Raw genomic sequence first — 20,062 nt, forward strand, 5'->3', positions numbered from 1 at the left:
TCTCCTGTTGCTGTCTGAGTCGTCTTCCCAGCATCCTGGTTCTGTACCCATAATGCATTTGGGGCAGCGGGTCAGGTGTCACAAGCGCTTCTGTGGCTTCATCCCGGCTTCGGTGCCGATGGGGACAGCACTTTTGGAAGCGTTGGACAGCACAGCTGGGGTGTCCATTTGTGGGCTTTTCCTTCCCACGTCCACCGTTTACGCCTCGGCAAAGCCTGGACCTGCTTCTACAGTCCTTCTCATTTACACATAAGAGTGAGTGCCACCCACACCGTGCCGGCCACTGGGCTGGACGGGGAGCGACGCACAGCAGAAGCACAGGACCCCCCTCCTGGCGAGCCCACGGCGATGCGTAAAACACACCCCAGTGCCTGGCAGGGTGCAGCCTGTAGCGCCGGGCGAGGTGCTGGCCCAGCGCACGGGACTTTGGGGAGTCATCGCTGTGTTTCCTGGAGACCACGAGGCTGGCAGAGCCGTCACGGGTCCCACTCATGCCAGTGGGACAGAGGCAGCGTCCCACGGGGTTGGTGGTTTGGTTTTTTTAAACTCTCAGAAACCTCAGCAAGGAAACCGCATCTCACGTCCTGATCGCCTGGGTCTCTGTTTCCTGGCTGTGGCTTTCCCATGGTGGACACAGAGATTTGGTTTGCTGTCACTGTTCTAGAGTGTCGTGGGTTAGGGTCCCGGTTTCATTCCCCACCTGCGTCCAAGCTGCACATGAGGAAGGAGGAACAACGGGTAGCAGGTGAGCCGTTGAGACACCACTTGGAACCCCCACATCCTGTATCCGAGGCCTGGCCCCGCCTCCGACCCAGCCCCCGCTGCTGCACACCCTGGAGGCAGCAGGTGCTGGCGCAGGTACCTGGGCCCCTGCCCGCCCGCGTGGGGGCCGTGGATGGAGTTCCCAGCTCCTGGCTTTGGCCCCGCCCGGTCCTGGCTGTTGCGGGCATCTGTGGAGTGAACAGCAGATGGAAGATCTTTTTCTTTCAAATAAAATGGAAAGTAAAACGTCAAGAATGCTGGGACCTGGAGGCCTGCGGTTCTTCCACGCCAAATGCATCGTCCTCGCTCCGCAGCGAGTCCCGCGGTGACCCGGAGCCCGCCCGCCCCCGCCTGGGGGGCATTCAGGGCGTGGGGGGGTCACTGGGTTTAGGGCCGCGGCGTGGAAGCAGCCGTCTGAGCCAGCCCTCGCCTGCTTGTTTTTGTTTCCATCGCCAAGGGCGGCATTTGTGGCCTGTGCGTTGCAGGTGATGGAGCGAGTGCCCATTCTCGGCCTCGCGTGAGCTAAAGGTAGGCATGGGCAGCAGGCCACGGGGGGGGGGAGGGGTGAGTCATCTCTGCTGGGACGCCACACCCACTGTCCCCTGGAAGCCAGACGGGACACCTGCACCTCCCCACCTGTTCTGAACAAAGCCGGCGGTGTGGCCAACAGAGTCCCCTGGGACCCTGCCCCCGCCGAGAGGCGGCTCTGCAGCGACCCCTGTGCAGGCGGTGGGACTTCCCGTCCCCAGGGGCCTAGGGGTCTTGGCTCCCCTCCTGCTCCCGACCGCACAGGGGCCTGGAGGGTCTGGGGAGGCTGCAGGTTTCCCTGGGCTCTCCTCTCCACGCCCCCTGCAGCCTCCACGAGGACTGAAACATGGTGGCGAGGACAGTGGCTCTGCCGCCCGGCACGGTGTTGGTGTCTTCAGGCTCCTTCTGAGCCGGGCGCCGCGCCCCAGCCTCGTGCCCGCGTCGGGCGTCGTCTTCACCGCCGCCTTTATCCCTGCTGGTGTGCGTCCCTGCTGGCGCCTGCCTGGCCTCCCTCAGCGCCCCCTGGAGCGGCCCTGGGGGTCCGGCCTGGAGCCACGCCCAGCCCTGCAGGCGGCCTTGCCTTGCCCAGCCTCCATCTGAAGAATAGGGGGTGGCACCACGTGGGTGGGCAGAGGGCACCCCAGGGTGCTGTGGGGTGGCGGGGAGGGCCCCGACACGGAGGCCCAGCCCATCTTCCCAGAGCACTCCTGGCTCCTCCCAGGGGTCCTCTCGGGTGCTTGGTGGCCCCCGAGCCTTACACTGCCCTTGTGCTTCGTCCCCACATCCGGGGACAGTCTCTCTTCCCCACGCCACTCTGCCGCAGCCCTCCTGTCTGGTCACTTCCTTGCCTGCCTGCTTTGCGGTCCTTTCTGCCCAAACTCTGGGGACTTGGGAAGGCCTCTGTGGCTGACCTGGTGGTGGATGGGTCGCCCTGTCCGAGAGGTTTTTGGGAGGGGGTTGGGGGCAGTGACATCAGCTGGGGTTGCTGGTGGGGTCAGCTGTCGCAGGGTAGGGCTTTGGCAGGTGCGTGGCTGGGCAGTTGGTTTGGACGTGGCCCCTCTGCTCAGAGGCACCTCTCCCAGCCCAGAGCTGGCCAGTGTGCCTGTGCTCACTGGCAGGACTCAGAGCTTAGCCCAGGACCCCTGCAAAGACGCGGAAGGCGTCTCAGCTCCCAGCAGCCCTGTCACAGACCAGTGGATGTGTAGCTTCCGGCCGCAGCCTGGCTGCTGCTGCCCGGCCACCCCAGGCTGGGGACGGGGCTGCGCCGGCTGCAGCCCCCACCTGCGTCCAGCTTGGAGGGGCCACCTGGGAAGGGGGGGCTGGCAGCTTGGTCTTCTTTGCCAGGCTGCGCTAGCAAGAAGGCAAAGAGGAGCCCACAGGGGCCCCTGGCTCTGGGCACTGGTTCTATCTCCCAGAAGCACAGCCGGCCTGCTTCAGCCCTCAGGGTCCCAGGGCTGGGCCAGGGCTCTGGGCTGTCGGTGCTGGCCTGGCCTGAAACAAGGGTCCAGCCCTCGTGAAATGAGTCAGCCAGGGAGGCCTGGTGCTGCTGCTGGGGTCACACGGCCCACCAGGAGCCGCGGGACAAGAGGACCCTTGTCCGCTGCCGGCGCCCCCCTCAGCCTGCGGGGTGGTGGGTTCCCGGGGCGCCCCTCCAGGCTGCGCCCGCCCCCGCCCGCGCAGTGGCCGGCCTGGGGCTCGGGCTCCTCGGCGGGGTCTTGGCGGAGAAAGTGCTGTGTGCAGTTCCCTCCACAAAGCCGCACTGTTCTCAGCAAACCCTCCCGGGAGCCCGAGCATTTTTTTCAAATGAGTCAGCAGCACGTGAGTGGGCAGGGCCCAGCCTGAGGCTCTGGTGTGGGGAGAGGGACTGGGCGTGGGGGGGTGTCGCAGAGGGTGGCAGGGGCCGGGGCCCGGGGGGCCAGGGGAAGGCAGCGGGAGACGGGCAGAGGGCGCTGCGTGTGTCTGGCACGCTGCACCGCGAGGCGAGCCAAAGCAAACAGGCAGGCATTGGGGATGGGAGAGCTGGTCTCCATGGAGACGGGCACCCAGTGGCCGCAGCTCACGTGGACGCGGCGGGGCAGGGAGTCTGCGCTAGGCAGGCGGCCGCCGCATCCTCAGATGCCAGGCTCGTGAGGGGGGCTCTGCTGTCCCCTGTTCCTGCCATGTGCTCCTGCCACCCTCCCTGCCCCCTCTCAACCCTGCCCCCAGCCCCAAATACTCTGCTGTGAGTGGCCTGAGTCGTGGGGTGGCCACGGCTGTCCCCACCCTCCCCAGCGCCCAGCAGGCTGGGTTTGCCCACACCCTAACTCTGGTGGGGAGAGGATTGTGGGGGACCCTGCTGTGGGAGGCGGTGGCCCTGGGCCCCGCCCACTCCCGCAAGGCTGTTTTTAATTACTCAGCCCCTTTTCCCCCTCATTTCCCTAAAAGGAGCGAACTTGGAGGAGGTCTGCTCCCCCGCTGACCGAAAGGGGCGGGCCAGAACCCAGTGCTCAGCTGCCCACGAGGGCGCCGGGGTGGGGGTGGGTGTGGGGGTGGGGGAGACGGAGCCCCAGGTGACAGGTGGCCCGAGCTGTGCCTTCCTTGAGACGGCTTCCTGCTCGGCCCACCATGCCCATGTGTGGGTCTGAGGACACCCCACAGGCCTGCAGGCTCTCTGCCCACCCCCCTGTGCCTCCCCTGGCAGTGCCCCGCCCCTGCACAGGTCAGCATGGCATATGAACAGAAGCAGGCGCCATCCCAGCGGGGATCGGGCTGGGGCGGGGCAGAGGGGCTCCAGCTGGTCTCTCCTCTCCCCCTGTAATCCCAGGGAGGCCGTTCAAGTACCTGTGGACACCTGGGGGGTCATGGGGCGGAGTCTCCAGCGGTACTGCTGGACGTGTGTCCCCAGCTGAGCGGGGAGATGGACCACCGCCTCCCTGCCCAGACTCCCACTGGAGAGCCTCGTGGGTGGCTGAGACGGAGGCCCCCAAGGCCACCCTCCGGAACAGCGGGTCGGAACTCGGAGGTCAGATGGCCTTGGCCAGGTTACTCTGCGCGGCAGCCGCGGGGTGCCCCCGCCCCCGAGCATCGAGATGAAGGCCACAGGACTTTGCGTTTCTCCCCGAATGGACGGGGACGCCGAGCACAGCAAGCGGAGAGGAAGCTGTTTTCCTTTTGAATTCCCCTGAGACGGCTGGCGGGTGACTCTGCCGGCTGGCGGGTGACTCTGCCGGAGTCAAGGACGCAGCGGGAGGGCTGGGGCGTTCGTGTGCGGCTGCAGCCGCGGTGAGCGTGTGTGCCGCCAGGAAGCAGCCGTCCTCCTGCAGGGCTGGCCCTGTGACCACACGGCTGCCCCTCGGGGTGGCTGACCCAGCCACAGCCTCAGAGCGGCCCCCCGGGACGGCACGTGGTGGGGAGAGCGGCATCGCCCGGCGAGGCGGCAGTTCAGCGAGTGTGGGAGCCGTAGGCTGTGTGCGGGGGCCGGACTCCCGTGCTGGCCCTCCCCAGGAACTGCTACGGTGGTGCTTGGATCCGGAAGACCTTGGTGGGCTGCGTGAGGGTGACTGGAGGCCCCCACGGGTCCACGGAGCGGGGGAGCCCGTTGCCGGTGCTGCGCCCCTGGGCCGGTGACCCCCGGTTTCCAGCAGCCCCTCCAGCTGCAGGCCTGGCCCCCCGCCTTTGCTCTGGCCGCAGTCCTCTGGCTCGGCCCCGCGACCTCTGTTTTCCCCAGCCTCCCCCGCCTGGTTCTGGCTGCGCGGCCTCCGGGTGTTTTTGCAGGCCCCTCTGGCGGGGTGGGGGTGGGGAGTGACTTCACGTGGCCCTGGGCCCAGGGGTGCGGCGGGGCCATGCGGTTCGTGTGCTTTGAACGGAGTCTGGTGGTGCATTCCAGTAGCCGGGTCTGCAGAGAATTTGTCAGCCAGTGTTTCGCCCTTGATCTCAAACCCAGATGTTGTGTGAACAGCAGAAGAGAGAGGGAAAAAGAAACACCCTGGGCCGCCTGGGGAGAGGCCCTGGTTTGGGGGCGCAAAGCCGTTAGAACCGAGTCGCCACGCAGGCCGCCCCTGCGCTGCCTCTGGTCCCTGAGCCAGGGCCGGCACGCAGTCAGTGTCAGTGAACAGGTGTCCGCCTGGGCTTTACCCCGTCCCTGACCGGTCCCTCTCAGGGCCGGGGCTCGGACCCGCCGCCTCTGGGGAGGGCTCAGCTCTGCATCCCTGGGTCCTCTTGGAGCCCACAGTGGTGGCCGTGGCTGGGGGTCTGGGGCGCCCTTTGCCTCTGTCCCTGCCTGCACTGCGTGCCCTCGGAGTGGGTCTGTTGCTGGAGACCTTGACAGGTGGCCACCAGGCCAGGGGCAGCGTGGTGCTCTCGCCAGCTGGGCGGGGTGTGGCCAGGTTTCCGTGGAACCTCCTGCTGGACCCCGATTTCTCTCCCTCACAGCCTCTGTCGTTGCACAGTGAGGAAGGAGGCTGTCACCCGAGTGGAAGGGAGAGTCCCCATGGGGTCCCAGGGCCGGGCGGCACAGCGGGAGGCCAAGGCTCTCTGCTTCCCTTCCCCCGCTCCCTGCAGGCGTCCGGCCACCTCGGTGCCAGCTTATTTATTTTTTTAAAAGATTTATTTATTTATTTATTTATTTGAAAGTCAGAGTTACACACAGAGAAAAGGAGAGGCAGAGAGAGAGAGAGAGAGAGAGAGAGAGAGAGAGCTTCCATCTGCTGCTTCATTCCCCAGTTGGCTGCAACAAACAGAGCTGGGCCAGGCTGAAGCCAGGAGCCAGGAGCTTCTCTGGGTCTCCCACGTGGGTGCAGGGGCCCAGGGACTTGGGCCATCTTCCACTGCCTTCTTGGCCACAGCAGAGAGCTGGATCAGAAGTGGAGCAGCCGGGACTCGAACTGGTGCCCATATGGGATGCCGGCACTGCAGGCGGTGGCTTTACTCACTATGCCACAGCACTGGCCCCAAGTTTCTAGTCTTGACACTACAAATCTACCCTGGACCCTTCTTTTTTAAGATTTTTAAATTTATTTTAAAGGCAGAATTGCAGAGAAAAGGAGAGACACAGAGAGGTCTTCATCCGCTGGTTCACTCCCCAAGTGGCCGCAACAGCCCAGGCTGGGCAGATCCAAAGCCAGGAGTCAGGAGCTTCTGCCCGGTTTCCCAAGCAGGTGCAGGGGCCCAAGCCCTCGGGCCGTCTTCCACAGCTTTTCCCAGGTGCCTTAGCAGGGAGCTGGATGGGACGTGCAACTGCTGGGCATCTAACCTCGCTCATGCGGGACGGCGGTGTCGCAGGAGACAGCTCAGCTACGGTGTTGGCAGACGGTGCCACCGCATGGGCCCCACCAGTTGACAAAGGGAAGCTGCTGTCGCAGTCTGGAGCGAAGCCAGGGTCCAGGAGGCGCTGTGGGGCGTGCACACGGCGCGCTGACCTGGCCCACGCTGTGCACGGGGCGCCCGGCCCCGTGTGCTCCCCGGGGCCCTCCCCACGCACGGCCGCTTGCCCTGCTCTGCCCCGCGGTGCTGTTTAGGTTGTCATCCTAAACAGGCACATGCCGTGTGCTAGGCGCTGCGTGCCGCGGACCGCGCCGCCCTGACCCCAGCACAGCCTCGAGAAGTCGGGTGACCGTGACCCGGTGACGCCAGCAGCGTCTCTGGTTCCCGTGGTGGCTGGCGGGCTGTGCCACAGTGTCTGTGCCTTTACTGCCTCGGCAGGGGAACAGTGCGTGACCCTGGGGCTGTTCTCTGATTGCCGATGGTGTGTTACGGCACAGCCCTCACGTGGCAAGCGTTGTGCAATGGAGTGGACCTCTGAGGAGCAGTTCTAGAAGTTTCCTCCAGACAGGCAGACTCCGGCGGCAAGCTCCCAGCTCATTGCTGCTCTCGGGCTCCGTGGCTCTCGGGGGCCCCGGCGGCTTGTTTGGGGCTGCTGCCCGGGCTGTGGGAAGAGCGAGTTTACGGCAGGGTTACCCTGGCGTTTGCTGGTTCTCCGTGCAGCATTGCAGGGAGGTCTGTAGATCGGGCAGGCGCTAGGCGGGGCCTCCAGCCCAGGGCTGCCCCGTGTGGCCTTCTGCACCTGGTGGCCATCTCGCGCGCGCCGACTGTGCTGCGGTTAGAGTAGCCTCCACCTGTTAGGACTCCCCAGGGCCCTGCGCAGACAGGTGCACGGGTGCCCACGGCAGAATGGACGAGAGATGACTGCGGGAAGACTCCTACCCCAGAAGGGGCCGTTTCAGCTGGGTCTGCAAGGAGGAGGAGCCTCCAGGCAGGGAAGGGAGGTGGCGTTCGTGCAGGGGTGTGCACACTGGGCGTGTTCAGACCCGGGGAGGGGTGTTGGACAGGGCAGCTGTGGCAGGTGTGTGGCACCGGGTCCCAGAGGGCGTGGGCAGCTGAGGAAGGGGTCTGAGCTGGAAGCCTCTGGAGCATGAGTGGGCAGCGCGGGCAGCAGGTGAGAGGGGTCAGTGGGGGCGGGACCTGCTCCCACGGGCAGAGCCCTCTGTTCCCGGGTGACCCCCGGGCGGCACAGTCACGGCACACGTGGCTTTGCAGGCTGCGGCTGGGAAACAGGAACCTGCGGCCTGGGCCGGCGGTGACTCAGCTTCGCCAGGAGTCGGAGTGGGACGTAGGCCTGGGCCAGGCTCTGGGCCAGGCTCTGGGCGAGGCTCTGGGCGAGGCTGGGGTCCGGGGGATGGGTGCAGAAGGCGCACCCAGGAGCGGGTGTGCGAGAGACCTGAGCCGAGCCCGGGGTTGGGGGGGTAGGCAGGGGGAGGGGCTGCTCGCGCTTGGCACTGCCTGCTCCCTGTTTTCCTCTTACACACGCGGGTGTGACGCTCGCCAGTGACCCTGGGCCACGGGACTTTGCAGGGCAAAGCTTTTAAAGGCATTAAAACAGGCCGTGCCACCAGCCGACAAGGCTGACAGAGAGGCAGGGCCCCGTCCAAGTGACGGCGTGAGCCACTGACCCACGCCCGTCGGGTTACAGGGGTGGCACGGGGCCAGCTTAATTGCCTGTAGAAAGCCTCGTGCACAGCGCATCAGCAACCTCAGGCTCCGGAACATTCCAGAACGTTCCTCCCCACCCCCGTCTTCGGTCATTTGCCCTTCCTCCCCCACGTATGTCCCTGGGCTGTTCCAGCTGCAGCTGCGCTGGTACACTTCCCGTCTTACAGCGTGCGCGGAACAACCCGCGTGGCTATGAAGAACCACCGGGGGGTGCTCTCGAGGACAGAGTGGGCGGGCAGCCGGGCAGACCTTTCAAGCTAAGAGCCCACACCCAGAGGACGGCCCCTCTGGCCTCAGCCTGCAAAGCCTGTTCGCTGATGGGCCCCGGGGTGGGTGCACCCTTACCTGTTGGTCCCTGTGCTCCCGCCGCCATCACCGTGAGTGCCAGAGAATTAAAAAGCCTGCAGCACACAGCAGGACATCAGCAGATGCGCTGGGCCTGGGGGCGCCCGGGCTGAGTCCCGCCCATCGGAAGGCTCCTGCCTGTAGGGGGATCGGGCCCTGCCTGGCTGGGATCCTCTGGCCTCCCGCAGCTCTCCCCTGGAGCCCCGAGGGTCTTTCTGGAACTGTCTTCACTCCGTGTTTTCTGTTTTGTAGTGATCAGGGCCAAAGCGGTCAGCGAGAAGGAGGTGGACTCTGGGAACGACATCTACGGCAACCCCATCAAGAGGATCCAGTATGAGATCAAGCAGATCAAGGTGAGCGCCGTCCCCGCCCGCACCGCACGGCCTGGGCCCTGGCACACGGCGGCAGCCGGGCCGGTGCTGGGAGCAGGCGGGCCCGGTACCTGGCTTGAGCCTGGCCCGGCCCTGGCTGTTGCAGACAACTGGGGAGTGAACCAGTGGATGGAGGGGCTCTGTCTGTCGCTCTGCCTTTCAAATAAGTAAATAAATTAATACTTTTTGAAGTCCCAGGTGGAGTGCTGCGGCCAGTGTAGATAGAACGGGGGCCGTGACCTGGGCCCGAGGCTCGGCTGTTGAGAGGGAGGGAGAGGAGGACCCGGGCTCTGGCCCCCGGGCTCCGGGCGGCTTGGTGATACATAGCAGTTGTACCACGGGACTGACTTCTGCTGCAGAAACAGAAAGCAGTGGGAAACCAAGGCCTCGGAGGGGGAGGTCCATGGAAGGCTTACTCACGCCCGGTCGGGCTGCCTGAGTCTGTTTATGAAACAGGAAGCACAGGCCGGGCCCGGGTCCTCAGGGGGTTGCGAAGGCGTCAACGCCCGCCCGGTGCTCTTGGTGAATGACGTCGTTGGTTGATGTCGTTGGTTGGTGTCGCTGGGGTGTAGCTTCCCGATCTGCCGTGACATCAGGAATGACCTCGCTCCGTTTGGGGTTGCTCACTGAGACAGAAGTCCCCACCGCCCCCCAGAGTGCTCAGAAAAGCCCCTTGTCACCTGGGCTGCGGACGGAACGGATGTCAGGAAATCAGACCCCCTTCCCCGGGGGGCCACGTTCCCGTCAGCTTTGTCGGAATTCCTGGAACCATGCAAAAGTCTGGGCCCCCGTGGTGGCCAGAATCCCGGGGAGACACACGAGCCGTCCGAGGAGGGTGACCGCGCTGGGCCTGCCTGCCGAGCACAGAACCCCCTGGCCTCGCCCGCGGGAGCAGGGGTCGTCCGCCGGGCTCTGTGGCTGGCACGCATCCGGCGGTGCCCCGGGTGCAGGCCGGGCCGCCCTGGGAGGTTCTGGGCGGGAGCGGAAGTCGCTGCTCCGCTCACCTCCCCCTTGTCTCTCCAGATGTTCAAAGGCCCCGACAAGGACATCGAGTTCATCTACACAGCGCCGTCCTCGGCCGTGTGCGGCGTGTCCCTGGACGTGGGAGGCAAGAAGGAGTATCTCATTGCAGGTGGGTACGCGTGGGGGCCCCCGCCAGAGCCCGCCCGGAGCGTCAGGCCCCGGCCCTCTAGATGAGAACTCCGGGGGGGGGGTTTCACCCCCTGCGAGGGTGCTCCTCCCTGCCGGCGCACGGAGCCACTGTGGCGTGGACCGAGGCAGCCGTGCCAACGGGAGATCTGGGGCTGGTGGACACAGAGAGGTGGGCGGTCCTTAGAAGGGAGGCCAGTGTGGGATGCTGGGAGCACACAGGCGCGGACCTCTTGGGCGTGTCGGGGGTGGGGGAGACCATGCCCGTTGCCCTGGACTGCGTCTGGCGTCTGTTTGGTGGCGGGTGGGGCGTGTGGCTCTTGCCGCAGCAGAAGTCTGCACACGCACTTCGCACGGCCGCGATTTCCCGTTTCTCAAGTGGATCCCAGGAGTGGAACTGCAGGGCCCTCAGACTGCGGCTGTAGCCACTCGGGGAGCTGCCAGACCGGCTCCGGGTCCTATTGTTCTTTCACAGAGGAAAATACGATCACAGGGAGAGAGGGGCAGGGGGCCGGACGCCCCAGGGTGCGGGGATCTGGGGGCGCCAGGGCGAGGACGGGGTCTGGTGGTGTGCACACGGCTGTGTGGCTGCGTGGTATCTCCTTTTGAATGCTTGGCTGCCTTTGCTAACCTTTAAAACCCATGGCGTCTGCTGCTGTACTGAGCAGAAAGTAGGATCCGGAGAAGAGGGAGAAGTGGCCACACCTCCGTGGTGCAGGGAACCCATGGCCCTAACAGTCCAGCAGCTTCCAAGTCCTCTTGTCCCGGCCCCAGGACAACCTGGTGAAGTCCCTGTCTCTCCACACTGCCCTCTAGGGGCCTCTGGTCGAACTGCAGAGCTGCAGGCGCTTCTCTCAAAGAGAGGGGCCGGGAACAGGTGGCCCCTGGGCAGTCCGGTGGCCTGGGACATCCGCGGCTGACTCCTACACCAGGCCCTCAGGCACGTCCTTCCCCGGGCACTGCAGTGGTGCAGGTTTGACCCAAACTCTTGGCGATTCTGTCCTCGCGACTCCTCGGGACAAAGGCGCTTGTAGGTGCCCATTTCACAAATGAGGAAAACTGAGGTGCAGTCGCCTGCTGTGGCCCCGGGCGAACATCGAGAGCTGCTGGCACGGCTATCGGGAGCCGAGCACCCAGTTTGCAGTTTGGCGAGCTGGCGGTGCCAAGTTGAAGCCGGCTGTGGCGGGAGCATTTCTGTGGCTGACTTCGGCCGGTGCTGCAAACTGGAGCTCCTGCCCCGGCCGGGCGGGCGGGGCGGCCTGCGGGCTCAGCTCTGGTGCGGCAGCCGCAGGCGTGGGCAGCAGCGGGGCCGGGCTCCTTCGGTGCAGGCTTCGGAATTCTCAGGACCCTGCTTCTGACCCAGTGCCCACTCAGTTCCCTGGGGAGCTCGGGAAGGCCCAGCTCGGGGCCTGCGCATCCGCAGTCCAGCGTGAAGCCGGGGCGGGGGCAGCGTCTGCACAGAGCATAGGAGGAGCGGCCTTCCAGAGCTGCTGCCGCTGGTCAGCCCAGGCCCTGCGGGGCTGGCGCCCGGGCAGGACCACCCAGGAGCTGAGCGAGGCCCAGCAGTCAGCAGCCCTGGCCCGAGCGCCCCCGTGGTGTGTGGCTCAAGCCGCAGCCGCGTCCGCTCCACCTCCCCGGGGGCCCGTGCCGCCTCTGTTTTGCCTGCTGACGCAGTAGTGGGAGAGGCCGCTAACACGGAGCGCGCTCTGTCCGCGTGGAATGTTCTAGAACCGTACGGGGAGAGGCCTGGCTATGTTCTCTGTCACACGGGTGCTCAGCCCCTCGTGTTTGCTATCGAAGGTTTTTGAACGAGCGAAACGTGAGAGGCCTCCCTCCCCGAGTTCGTGGACAACGCAGGCTAAGGAAAAGCCGTGTGGACTTTTCCACCACGGCAGACGCATCTCTGGATTAGTTTTTTTTTCTTTTTAAGATTTACTTATTTATTTTAAAGTCATAGTTACACAGAGAGAGAAAGAGAGGCAGAGAGGGAGAGAGAGAGAGACAGAGAGACAGAGAGAGAGGTCTTCCATCTGCTGGTTCACTCCCCAGATGGCCGCAATGGTCGGAGCTGTGCTTATCCAAAGCCAGGAGCCGGGAGCCTCCTCCAGGTCTCCCACGTGGGTGCAGGGCCCAAGGACCTGGGCCATCCTCCACTGCTTTCCCAGGCCACAGCAGAGAGCTGGATCGGAAGTGGAGCAGCTGGGACTCGAACCGGCGCTCCTATGGGATGCTGGCACCACAGGCGGTGGCTTTACCCGCTGCGCCACAGCGCCAGCCCCTGGGTTCGTTTTTTTCTCCCAGCTCTTTGAGGTCGTCCCTAGCGTGTGTGCAGCGATGTTGCCACACAAGGGTCTGTCGCTGTCCCCACCTGAGCGAGGAGACAGTCTCAGCTGGCTGAAAGCTGGGACCGCCCACATTCTGGTCCCACGTACAGCCGACGTGCCAGACGTCTGAAAATGCTGTCACGGCGACTGCGTACCTGGCACCAAAGCCGCCTTCGCACTCAACACCCAGAGCAAGCCGAGCGCTTTAGTCCCATGGGATCGATAAAGGGCGCGTGGCCCGCTCCCGAGGAAGCTGCAGTAGAAGATAGACAACGTGAAGTTGGCCGCTGTAACCTTGGAAACTCGCAACTCTGGGCCCAGCGGTTAACCACCGCCGGCTCCCGCGTGAGTGCCGGTTCCAGTCCCGGCTGCCCCACTTCCCATCCAGCTCCCTGCTGATGCACGTGGAGAGTGGTGGGAGACCCAGGGGAGACTCCTGGTGCGGCCTGGCCCACCAGCCGTTGTGGCCCTTCGGGGAGAGAACCAGGGGATGGAAGAGCTGTCCCTCCCTCTGTGTCTCTCTAACTCTGCCTTTCAAATACATAAATCTTTTTAGAAATATTTATTTTTTTATTGTAAGGCAGAGATACAGAGAAATCTTCCATCCTCCGCTTCACTCCCCAAATGCTTTACCAGCTGAGGCTGGGCCAGGCCGAAGCCAGGAGCCAGGAGCTTCTTCTGGGTCTCCCACGCGGGTGCAGGGGCCCAAGCACTCAGCCATCTTCCGCTGCTTTCCCAGGCCACAGCAGAGAGCTGGATGGGAAGTGGAGCAGCCGGGACTCACACCAGCGCCCGTGTGGAATGCCGGCGCTGCAGGTTAACCCGTTAGGCCACGACGCCGGCCCAGAATAAGTAAACACTACAGTAATAATAGCTCGTGCTCAGTGCTGTGTGACTGTCACTGTTTCCAGAATTTTCATCATCCCTGTCAACCAAAAATCCAGCACTGCTCTGTCCCCCTCCCCGCTCCTACGCTGCTTTGGGTCCCCAAGACTGACTGGTCCTGGAGCTCGGATCCGTAGTACCCACAGCGCGAGTCCTGTGCCAGGGCCTGCTTCCCTCAGCACCAGGTCTTTAAGGCTCACCCAGGAAGTGGCCTGGGTCTGTGGGTGTCGGGCCCCCGGTGGTGCGGCTGTCAGCACCTGCCTTCCCCGGCGCTTTAGCCGGAAGCCGGATTGGAAATGCAGCAGGCGAGACTCCAGCTGGAGCTCACGTGGGACTGCTGAGCCCGGCACCAGCTCCGGTGCAGATGGTTTTTTGTTTTGAATGTGGTGGTCGGCTGAATTCTGCGTGTGTTCGCTGCTGTTAACATTAGCTCAGCACTTCTGCTACGTAGTGTTCCCAGGAGCCGTCGGGGACCTTTGGCGATGTGGCACTCACTCCGTGTCAAGTGGTCATGGTGTCTTGTCGAGAACAAGTCCGTGTAATGGAAACGGAGGCTCTGGGACGCCTGCTCCGGTCCCAGGTTCTGGCGCCTGGCCAGCCGGTGTCCTTGGCCAAGTGGCTTTGCCTGTCTGCCTGTCTGTGCGTACTGGGCGCAGCGGCGGGAGTGTGTGCTGCTGGGGTTGTGGAGGGCGTGGAAGCGGGGACTCCCTGGGGTCTGGGCACCGTGGTCGAGGCCTCCTCGGGGGTGGCGGAGAATTCCAGTACTTCCGCTAGAGGTGGTGGTGATGGGTGCGTGTGGCTGAGCCCCGCGTGGGAGAGGGTGCACCTGCAGGCTCAGGGGAGCGAGCTGGGGGTGCCGCAGGGAGGGTCTCGCGCCCCCTGAGTGGGGCCGTGTTCCGCAGCCTGCCCTGTCTCTGTGCAGACCTTTCTGGTCTCTCCTCCCGAGGCCAGCGGTTCTGCGTCTCCGTGGGCAGTGGGGGTGCAGGGCCTCACTCCCCACTCCGGAGCCCCTCGCCCTCGGCACTGCTCTGGTCTGGCTTCTCTCCCAGGCGCGGTCCAGTGAACGGGGTCCAGTCTGGGCTTTATTTCCTGAGGCCCAGCACCTGGAGTCGGCATGGGGCCCGGTAGCCAGGGGCGAGCCAGAAATCCCAGGGCGGGAGACCCGGCGAGCCCGCGTGGCCCCTCCCCACGGGCTGCTGACTCGGGCACAGTGGGACGCGTGTCCAGGAACGGCCACAGGCCAGGCCCTGTAATTTCCTGCTACAGTCCTCTCCTCTCAAAGGAAGAATAAACAGACAACCCCCGGTTACACATTCTAATTGATCCTTGTTTTTCTGTATCCAGGACAGACAGAAGCAGAATGTTACAACAGATGCCCATATCCTGTGTGTGCGACGGAGTCTGTTACCCGAAAGGCCATCTTCTTTATTGCTTTAGGACTTGTTTTATTATGAGATACATACAAATAAAGAGAGGCTTATTTTATTTCTTTGGAAGGCACAATTACAGAGAGATGAGGTGGGATGGAGAGACATCTGCTGGTTCACTCTCCAAATGTCCCCGACAGCCGGGGCTGGGCCTGGAGCTCCATCCGGGTCTCCCACGTGGGTGGCAGGAAGCGGCTTCCTGGCGTTGGTGGTGAAAGGCCCAAGAGAAGCAGCAGGGAAAGGGAGACGGGAAGCGATCGCTGGCGCAGGCGCCCCTCCACGCCATCAGTCAGGTTTCACTGAGCAGCCGCTGACGCGAGGAGCTGTGGGTACAGAAGCATCTGGGCCCCACCTCTACGCTTCGTGCCTGTGATCTCTGGGGAGCAAGACGATGCCTCAGAAAGCCAGCAAACGGCCCAGGAGGCGTGGATGCTGGTCCGGAGTCGGGAATGGGCAGGGCGGGCCGGGGTGGGGCTGGTGGTCAGGGATGGGAGGAGCCATGATGAAGGAGGAGGTCCTGGGGCCGGTGCTGTGGCGCAGCAGGCAAAGCCACCGCCTGCAGGGCCGGCATCCCATGTGGGCGCAAATTCGAGTCCCGGCTGCTCCACTTCTGATCCAGCTCCCTGCTATGGCCCGGAGAGCAACGGAACATGGCCCAGGGGCTCGGGCCCCTGTACCTGCATGGGAGACCTGGATGGAGCTCCTGGCTCCCAGCTCCTGGCTCCAGCCTGGCCCAGTCTTAGCTGTTGTGTGCATTTGAAGAGTGAATGAACCAGTGGATGGAAGATTCTCTCTCTGTCTCTCTCTCTCTCTCTCTCTCTCTGTCTCTGTGTTACTGTTGCCTTTCAATTAAATAAATATTCATCATTTTGGAAAAAAGAATAGCCCATCCACAGGGCTTGCGAGAACTGAGCCCCACGCCCGGGCAGGAGTGGGTCTCGTGGGTCGCCCTGAGCCGTGCCCCTCTCTGTGCAGGGAAGGCCGAGGGCGACGGCAGGATGCACATCACGCTCTGTGACTTCATCGTGCCCTGGGACTCCCTGAGCAGCACGCAGAAGAAGAGCCTGAACCACAGGTACCAGATGGGCTGCGAGTGCAAGGTGAGTGACGCCGTGCCGGCCCTCCCGCCCTGCCAGCGGGGCCTCGGAAGGCGTGGCCTGCTCGCCAGCTAACGGAGCGGAGCCTTTGGGCCCAGTGCCGACTGCCCCCAGTGCACCTCTACCAAGGGACACAGGGAAGCTGGGGCCTGGGTGGCGAGCGTTCAAGTCTGGCCAAGCAGCCCAGAGCGTCTAGAAGTTTCTAGAAGCCTTCTGGGGAGGGGCACTCGGGAGGTGGGGGGACTGGTCTTGAGTTTTTCTACAAATGTCCAAGTGCAGACACTTGTGTGCCGCGTGAGTGCCTCACGCGTTGTACTTTCCCCAACATTCTAGAAGTTTCCAAGCATGGGTGCACGTAAGTCAGCCCAGGGCGCCTGTGGCAGCGCTGACCCTTAGGTGTGGTCAGGGAAGGTGAGATGTGCAGCTGGGGCCGCTGCAGCCCCCACCGCCCTGGCACAGGACGCACTGCCGAGCCCCAGGGACCCTGGTGTCGCCAGATGAGAGTCTGGCACCAGGAGACGCCGGGCCAGGGCAGGATTGGGTGGCCGGAGCCGCCGTGGGGCCTCCGTCTTTCCCCGCTGGTGCCAGCCCAGCCCTTAGTGCGTCCAGAGCGGCCCTTCCTTTCTCTCTACATGACCCTGAACGTGGTGCCCCTGGCTGCCTCGGTTCCTTTGGTAAAATACCAGCTGCCCATCAGCTCAGGGCCCCGGCTTGAGAGCGGGGCTGGGGGCTTTGTATCGGGTTCACATTTGTCTGCGGGGGGGCAGGGAGGCACAGCAGGGTTAAACTGCCATCTGGGGTGCCCACCCCCCACAGCTCCGTGCCTGGGGTCGGGTTCCGCCTCCACTTGCTGCGAATACACCCAGGAAGCAGCAGGCGGTGGCTTGGGTGCTTGAGCCCCTCCCACCCGTGTGGGAGACCCAGAAGGAGTCCCGGCTGCTGGCTCTACCTGGCCCAATCCAGCCGTTGTGGGCCTCTGGGGAGTGAACCAGTGGGTAGGAGATTCTCTCCCTCTCTCTCTCATCTACCTTCCTACCTATCATCTATCTATCATTCTGCCTTTCAAATAACTACATTAATCTGAAAAAAAAATTCTTAAAAAATCTGTCTCCGGTAGGTTCCAGACCTCCTGTTGTTATGGCTCCCGAGAGGGTGGGCTGTGCTCAGAGCAGAGGTCGCACCTGCATCCGCGGGAGGTGCACGGGGTCCGCGGGCAGGCGGGTGGGTGCACAGGCTCCCCCCAGACCTCCACTGGCCACGGTTTGGAGAAGGTGGCCCCGGGCGCCTCTGGGCCTGGGTTCGCCCCGAGCGGCCTGGGCCCGGCCTGAGGCTGCCTGCTGTGCCCCCAGATCTCGCGCTGCCCCATGATCCCGTGCTACATCTCCTCTCCGGACGAGTGCCTCTGGATGGACTGGGTCACGGAGAAGAACATCAACGGGCACCAGGCCAAGTTCTTCGCCTGCATCAAGAGGAGCGACGGCTCCTGCGCGTGGTACCGCGGCGCGGCGCCCCCCAAGCAGGAGTTTCTGGACATCGAGGACCCGTAAGCCGCCGCCGGCAGCCCTGTGGCCGAAGGAGAAGCCTGCGAGGGTTTAGCCTGGTCCGGCTCTGGTATCCCTTTCTGGAAACAGCATGAATAAAACTGTCATCCAAGTGGGTTCAAATCCGTGTGCTTCTGCCCCCGCCCCCGTCCCTCTCCAGCGTGGCTGTGGGTCTGGGGGCAGAGGCGGGCTCCCTCTGCCAGCCCAGGTCGCGGGCAGGGGCGGGACACACGGACTTCCCGCCCAGGCCCCACCTGGCACCATCACCAACGCCAAGCAGGCGGCGCTGAGGGGGTCTCCCTGGCCTGGCGTGGGCAGAGCCTGGAAACACGCGCGTTGTGGCAACTTCTGAGGGTCGTTGCGAGACTGGTAGCAGGCCTACCGGGTCCCTCTCGTCTCAGGAGGGGCGTGTCCCTTGTCTTCTGCAGCGACCACCCCTCTGACCAGGGTGGCACTCCCTGCCCCCAGCAAGCCCCCCACCCTGCCCCTGGTAGCCCCAGTGTCTGCCTCGGACCCCCTGCGCCTGTGACTGCCGCACGTCCAGGGGCGGCCCTGGAGCCCCGGTTGAGCCCATGAATTCGCAGAGTCCTGGGAGCCTCCCTCTGGGGCTGTGTACAGACGTGGGAGCAGGAGCCCTCTCTGAGCCACTTCCAGCTTCAGCCAAATCATTGGGCCCCTCCCCTCCCCCACCCCGCCTGCACTCCCCAGCCCCTGTGCCGGGGCGGCCGTCTGGGGGCAGGTGTCCTGGGCGCTTCCCCTTCCCATTCCAGCCAGGCGGCCTGGTTGAGCCGCAGGGCTTTGCTTTCCCTGGGGTTGTGTGTGGCTGGCGCCAGCGACCGACTCTGCTCCGGGTTTGCCGGTCCCGAGGACGTAAGAAGCCGGTTTCGCTGGGTGCCGCAGGGCGCGTAAAACAGGCGTCTGCAGGTGGACGAGGTCCCGCCTGGGGAGGGAAGCCCTCGGGACACCCTGCCCCTTCCTTCCACGCCCCCAGGACGCCGTGGCCTGGTGGAGAAGACATCTTATTTTTGTAAAGACGAAGTTTCAGATCATGCGTGAACCCCTTACAAGAGTGCCACCCATGCTTCTGTTTCTTGTAGCACAAGGATGACCCAGTCTCAGAACCTCACGGGAGCTCACTTGTTCCCTGCAAACTGGTCTTCCGGTTCCCAGGATGGGGGGAGGCAGGCAGGCTTGCTCGGTGAGACAAAGGTCATCTCTTTCTGCCCTCCCGCCTGTGTGGTAGAGAGAAACCGTCCCAAGGACACGCGTGCACATAAAGCAGCATGCACACGTGTACACGCACACCGTGAGCCCGGAGCCGGGCAGCCCACGCGTGCGCCTCCCGCACAGCGGCTCCCCGGGCGTCGTCTCCCAAGCCTGTCGTGTTCTGCAGTGACCCCAGAGCCACGGCGTGAGACTCCTGGCCCCCGAGGGGCACGCAGCCCCCGCGCCCACCCGGGACCTGGTCAGCACAGACCGTGAGACCACCCAGGCACCAGCCCCCCACCCCCAGAGGCATGTTCATGCTGTACAGTTCTGTAAAGCCGGTGAGATGTCCAGTGGACCAGCCCCTGATTCCCGTGTAGGCACCACCGCCGGGCCCTCCCGTCAGTATCACCCCGCCCCGTTTGCTTCCTGTACGGTGATATCATATGTACCATTGGCTCCTGCTTCTGCCGAGTTCTGCCGAGTTCTGGTTTGTCCCTGACATCGCTGTAACCCCTCCCGTGCTGTGTTTCCGTTGCCCTTGGTAGGTGTGAGACTTGCACTTTGAAAAGAGGTTTCTGTCTGGAGGAAGCACTTGACCCGGAGTGGAGGGCGTGGCGTGGAGCCGGCCTACGGCGGTGGGTCCTTCATGCCTTGGCTTTGTTCTGTGAGCACCCCTGCCTGCTCCATCCCCCACCCCCTTATTCCCCCTTTGGTTCCATTATTTCAAAGTAAAGGCTCTTTGGGTAAGTTGGCTTTCAAAGATGGCCTCGCTATCCGATCTTGTATCCACGCTGAGCAGACAAAACACAGAAGGCGACGTGCCCGTGGCAGCCCCGAGTTCGCGCGGATCCGGTCGCGGTGGATGGCTGCCCTGTTGTGTATCTCCATTTGGCATTGTTTAATTTATGTTATAGTCTGAGCACTACTCTGTCCTCCCTCTGTTCTTTTCATCATGCGAACAACTCGAAAATATTGAAAACGAAGTTTACATTGTAGTACGTTCAGATCTCCGCTTGATAAGTATTAAGAGCTATCGGACTTGCTGCCGTAATTTAAAGCTTTGTTGATTTTGTTTGTGTTGGGGTTTTCTTTGTCGGGGAGCAATGTGCTGATGCTGGAACACGAAGTCTGTGCCGGGAACGCGTGTGAGAGTCGTTGAGGGTCCACAAGCAACTGCGCATGTCTCTGACGCTTTGTATCATTCTTGAGTGATCGCTCGGTCAATGGACAATAAACAGTGTTATCAAAGAGACCGGCTCTCCTGTGTGGCTGTGTCCCGGGCGCCACTGCCGCTTGGCAGCCTCGGACTGGGGCTGAGCAGCAGCAAAGCTCCCCCCCCAGCCGGGAAGAGACAGATCTTGCTTTGTCCCCAAGACAGACAGGAGTCTGGGTGCTCTCTGGGGGGTGGGGGGCCGTGGGGGGACAGCAGAGACAGGGCTGACAGTGTGATTTCAAAGA

At 63.7% G+C, this 20,062-nt stretch overlaps 1 protein-coding gene across 6 annotated transcripts in view; it reads left to right on the forward strand.

The window, feature by feature from the left end:
• TIMP2 (TIMP metallopeptidase inhibitor 2) overlaps positions 1-19,854 on the forward strand; it is a 41,687-nt gene extending 21,833 nt beyond the window's left edge. For 3 of the 6 annotated variants that reach the window (XM_070060215.2, XM_089317676.1, XM_051829929.3), the window contains 4 exons: positions 8,854-8,954; positions 9,996-10,104; positions 15,733-15,857; positions 17,204-19,854. In XM_070060215.2, the coding sequence (XP_069916316.1) occupies positions 8,854-8,954; positions 9,996-10,104; positions 15,733-15,857; positions 17,204-17,401 (533 nt within the window). In that variant the 3' untranslated portion in view covers positions 17,402-19,854. Of the gene's footprint in view, positions 1-7,521; positions 7,703-8,377; positions 8,634-8,853; positions 8,955-9,995; positions 10,105-15,732; positions 15,858-17,203 lie in introns of those variants that run through there. The other 3 variants (XM_089317677.1, XM_089317678.1, XM_089317679.1) reach the window with 3 other exon arrangements.
• Positions 19,855-20,062: the final 208 nt, after the last annotated feature.

Source organism: Oryctolagus cuniculus, chromosome 17, assembly GCF_051225735.1.
Source record: "Oryctolagus cuniculus isolate XC-2025 breed Fujian yellow rabbit chromosome 17, ASM5122573v1, whole genome shotgun sequence".
Lineage (NCBI taxonomy): Eukaryota > Metazoa > Chordata > Mammalia > Lagomorpha > Leporidae > Oryctolagus > Oryctolagus cuniculus.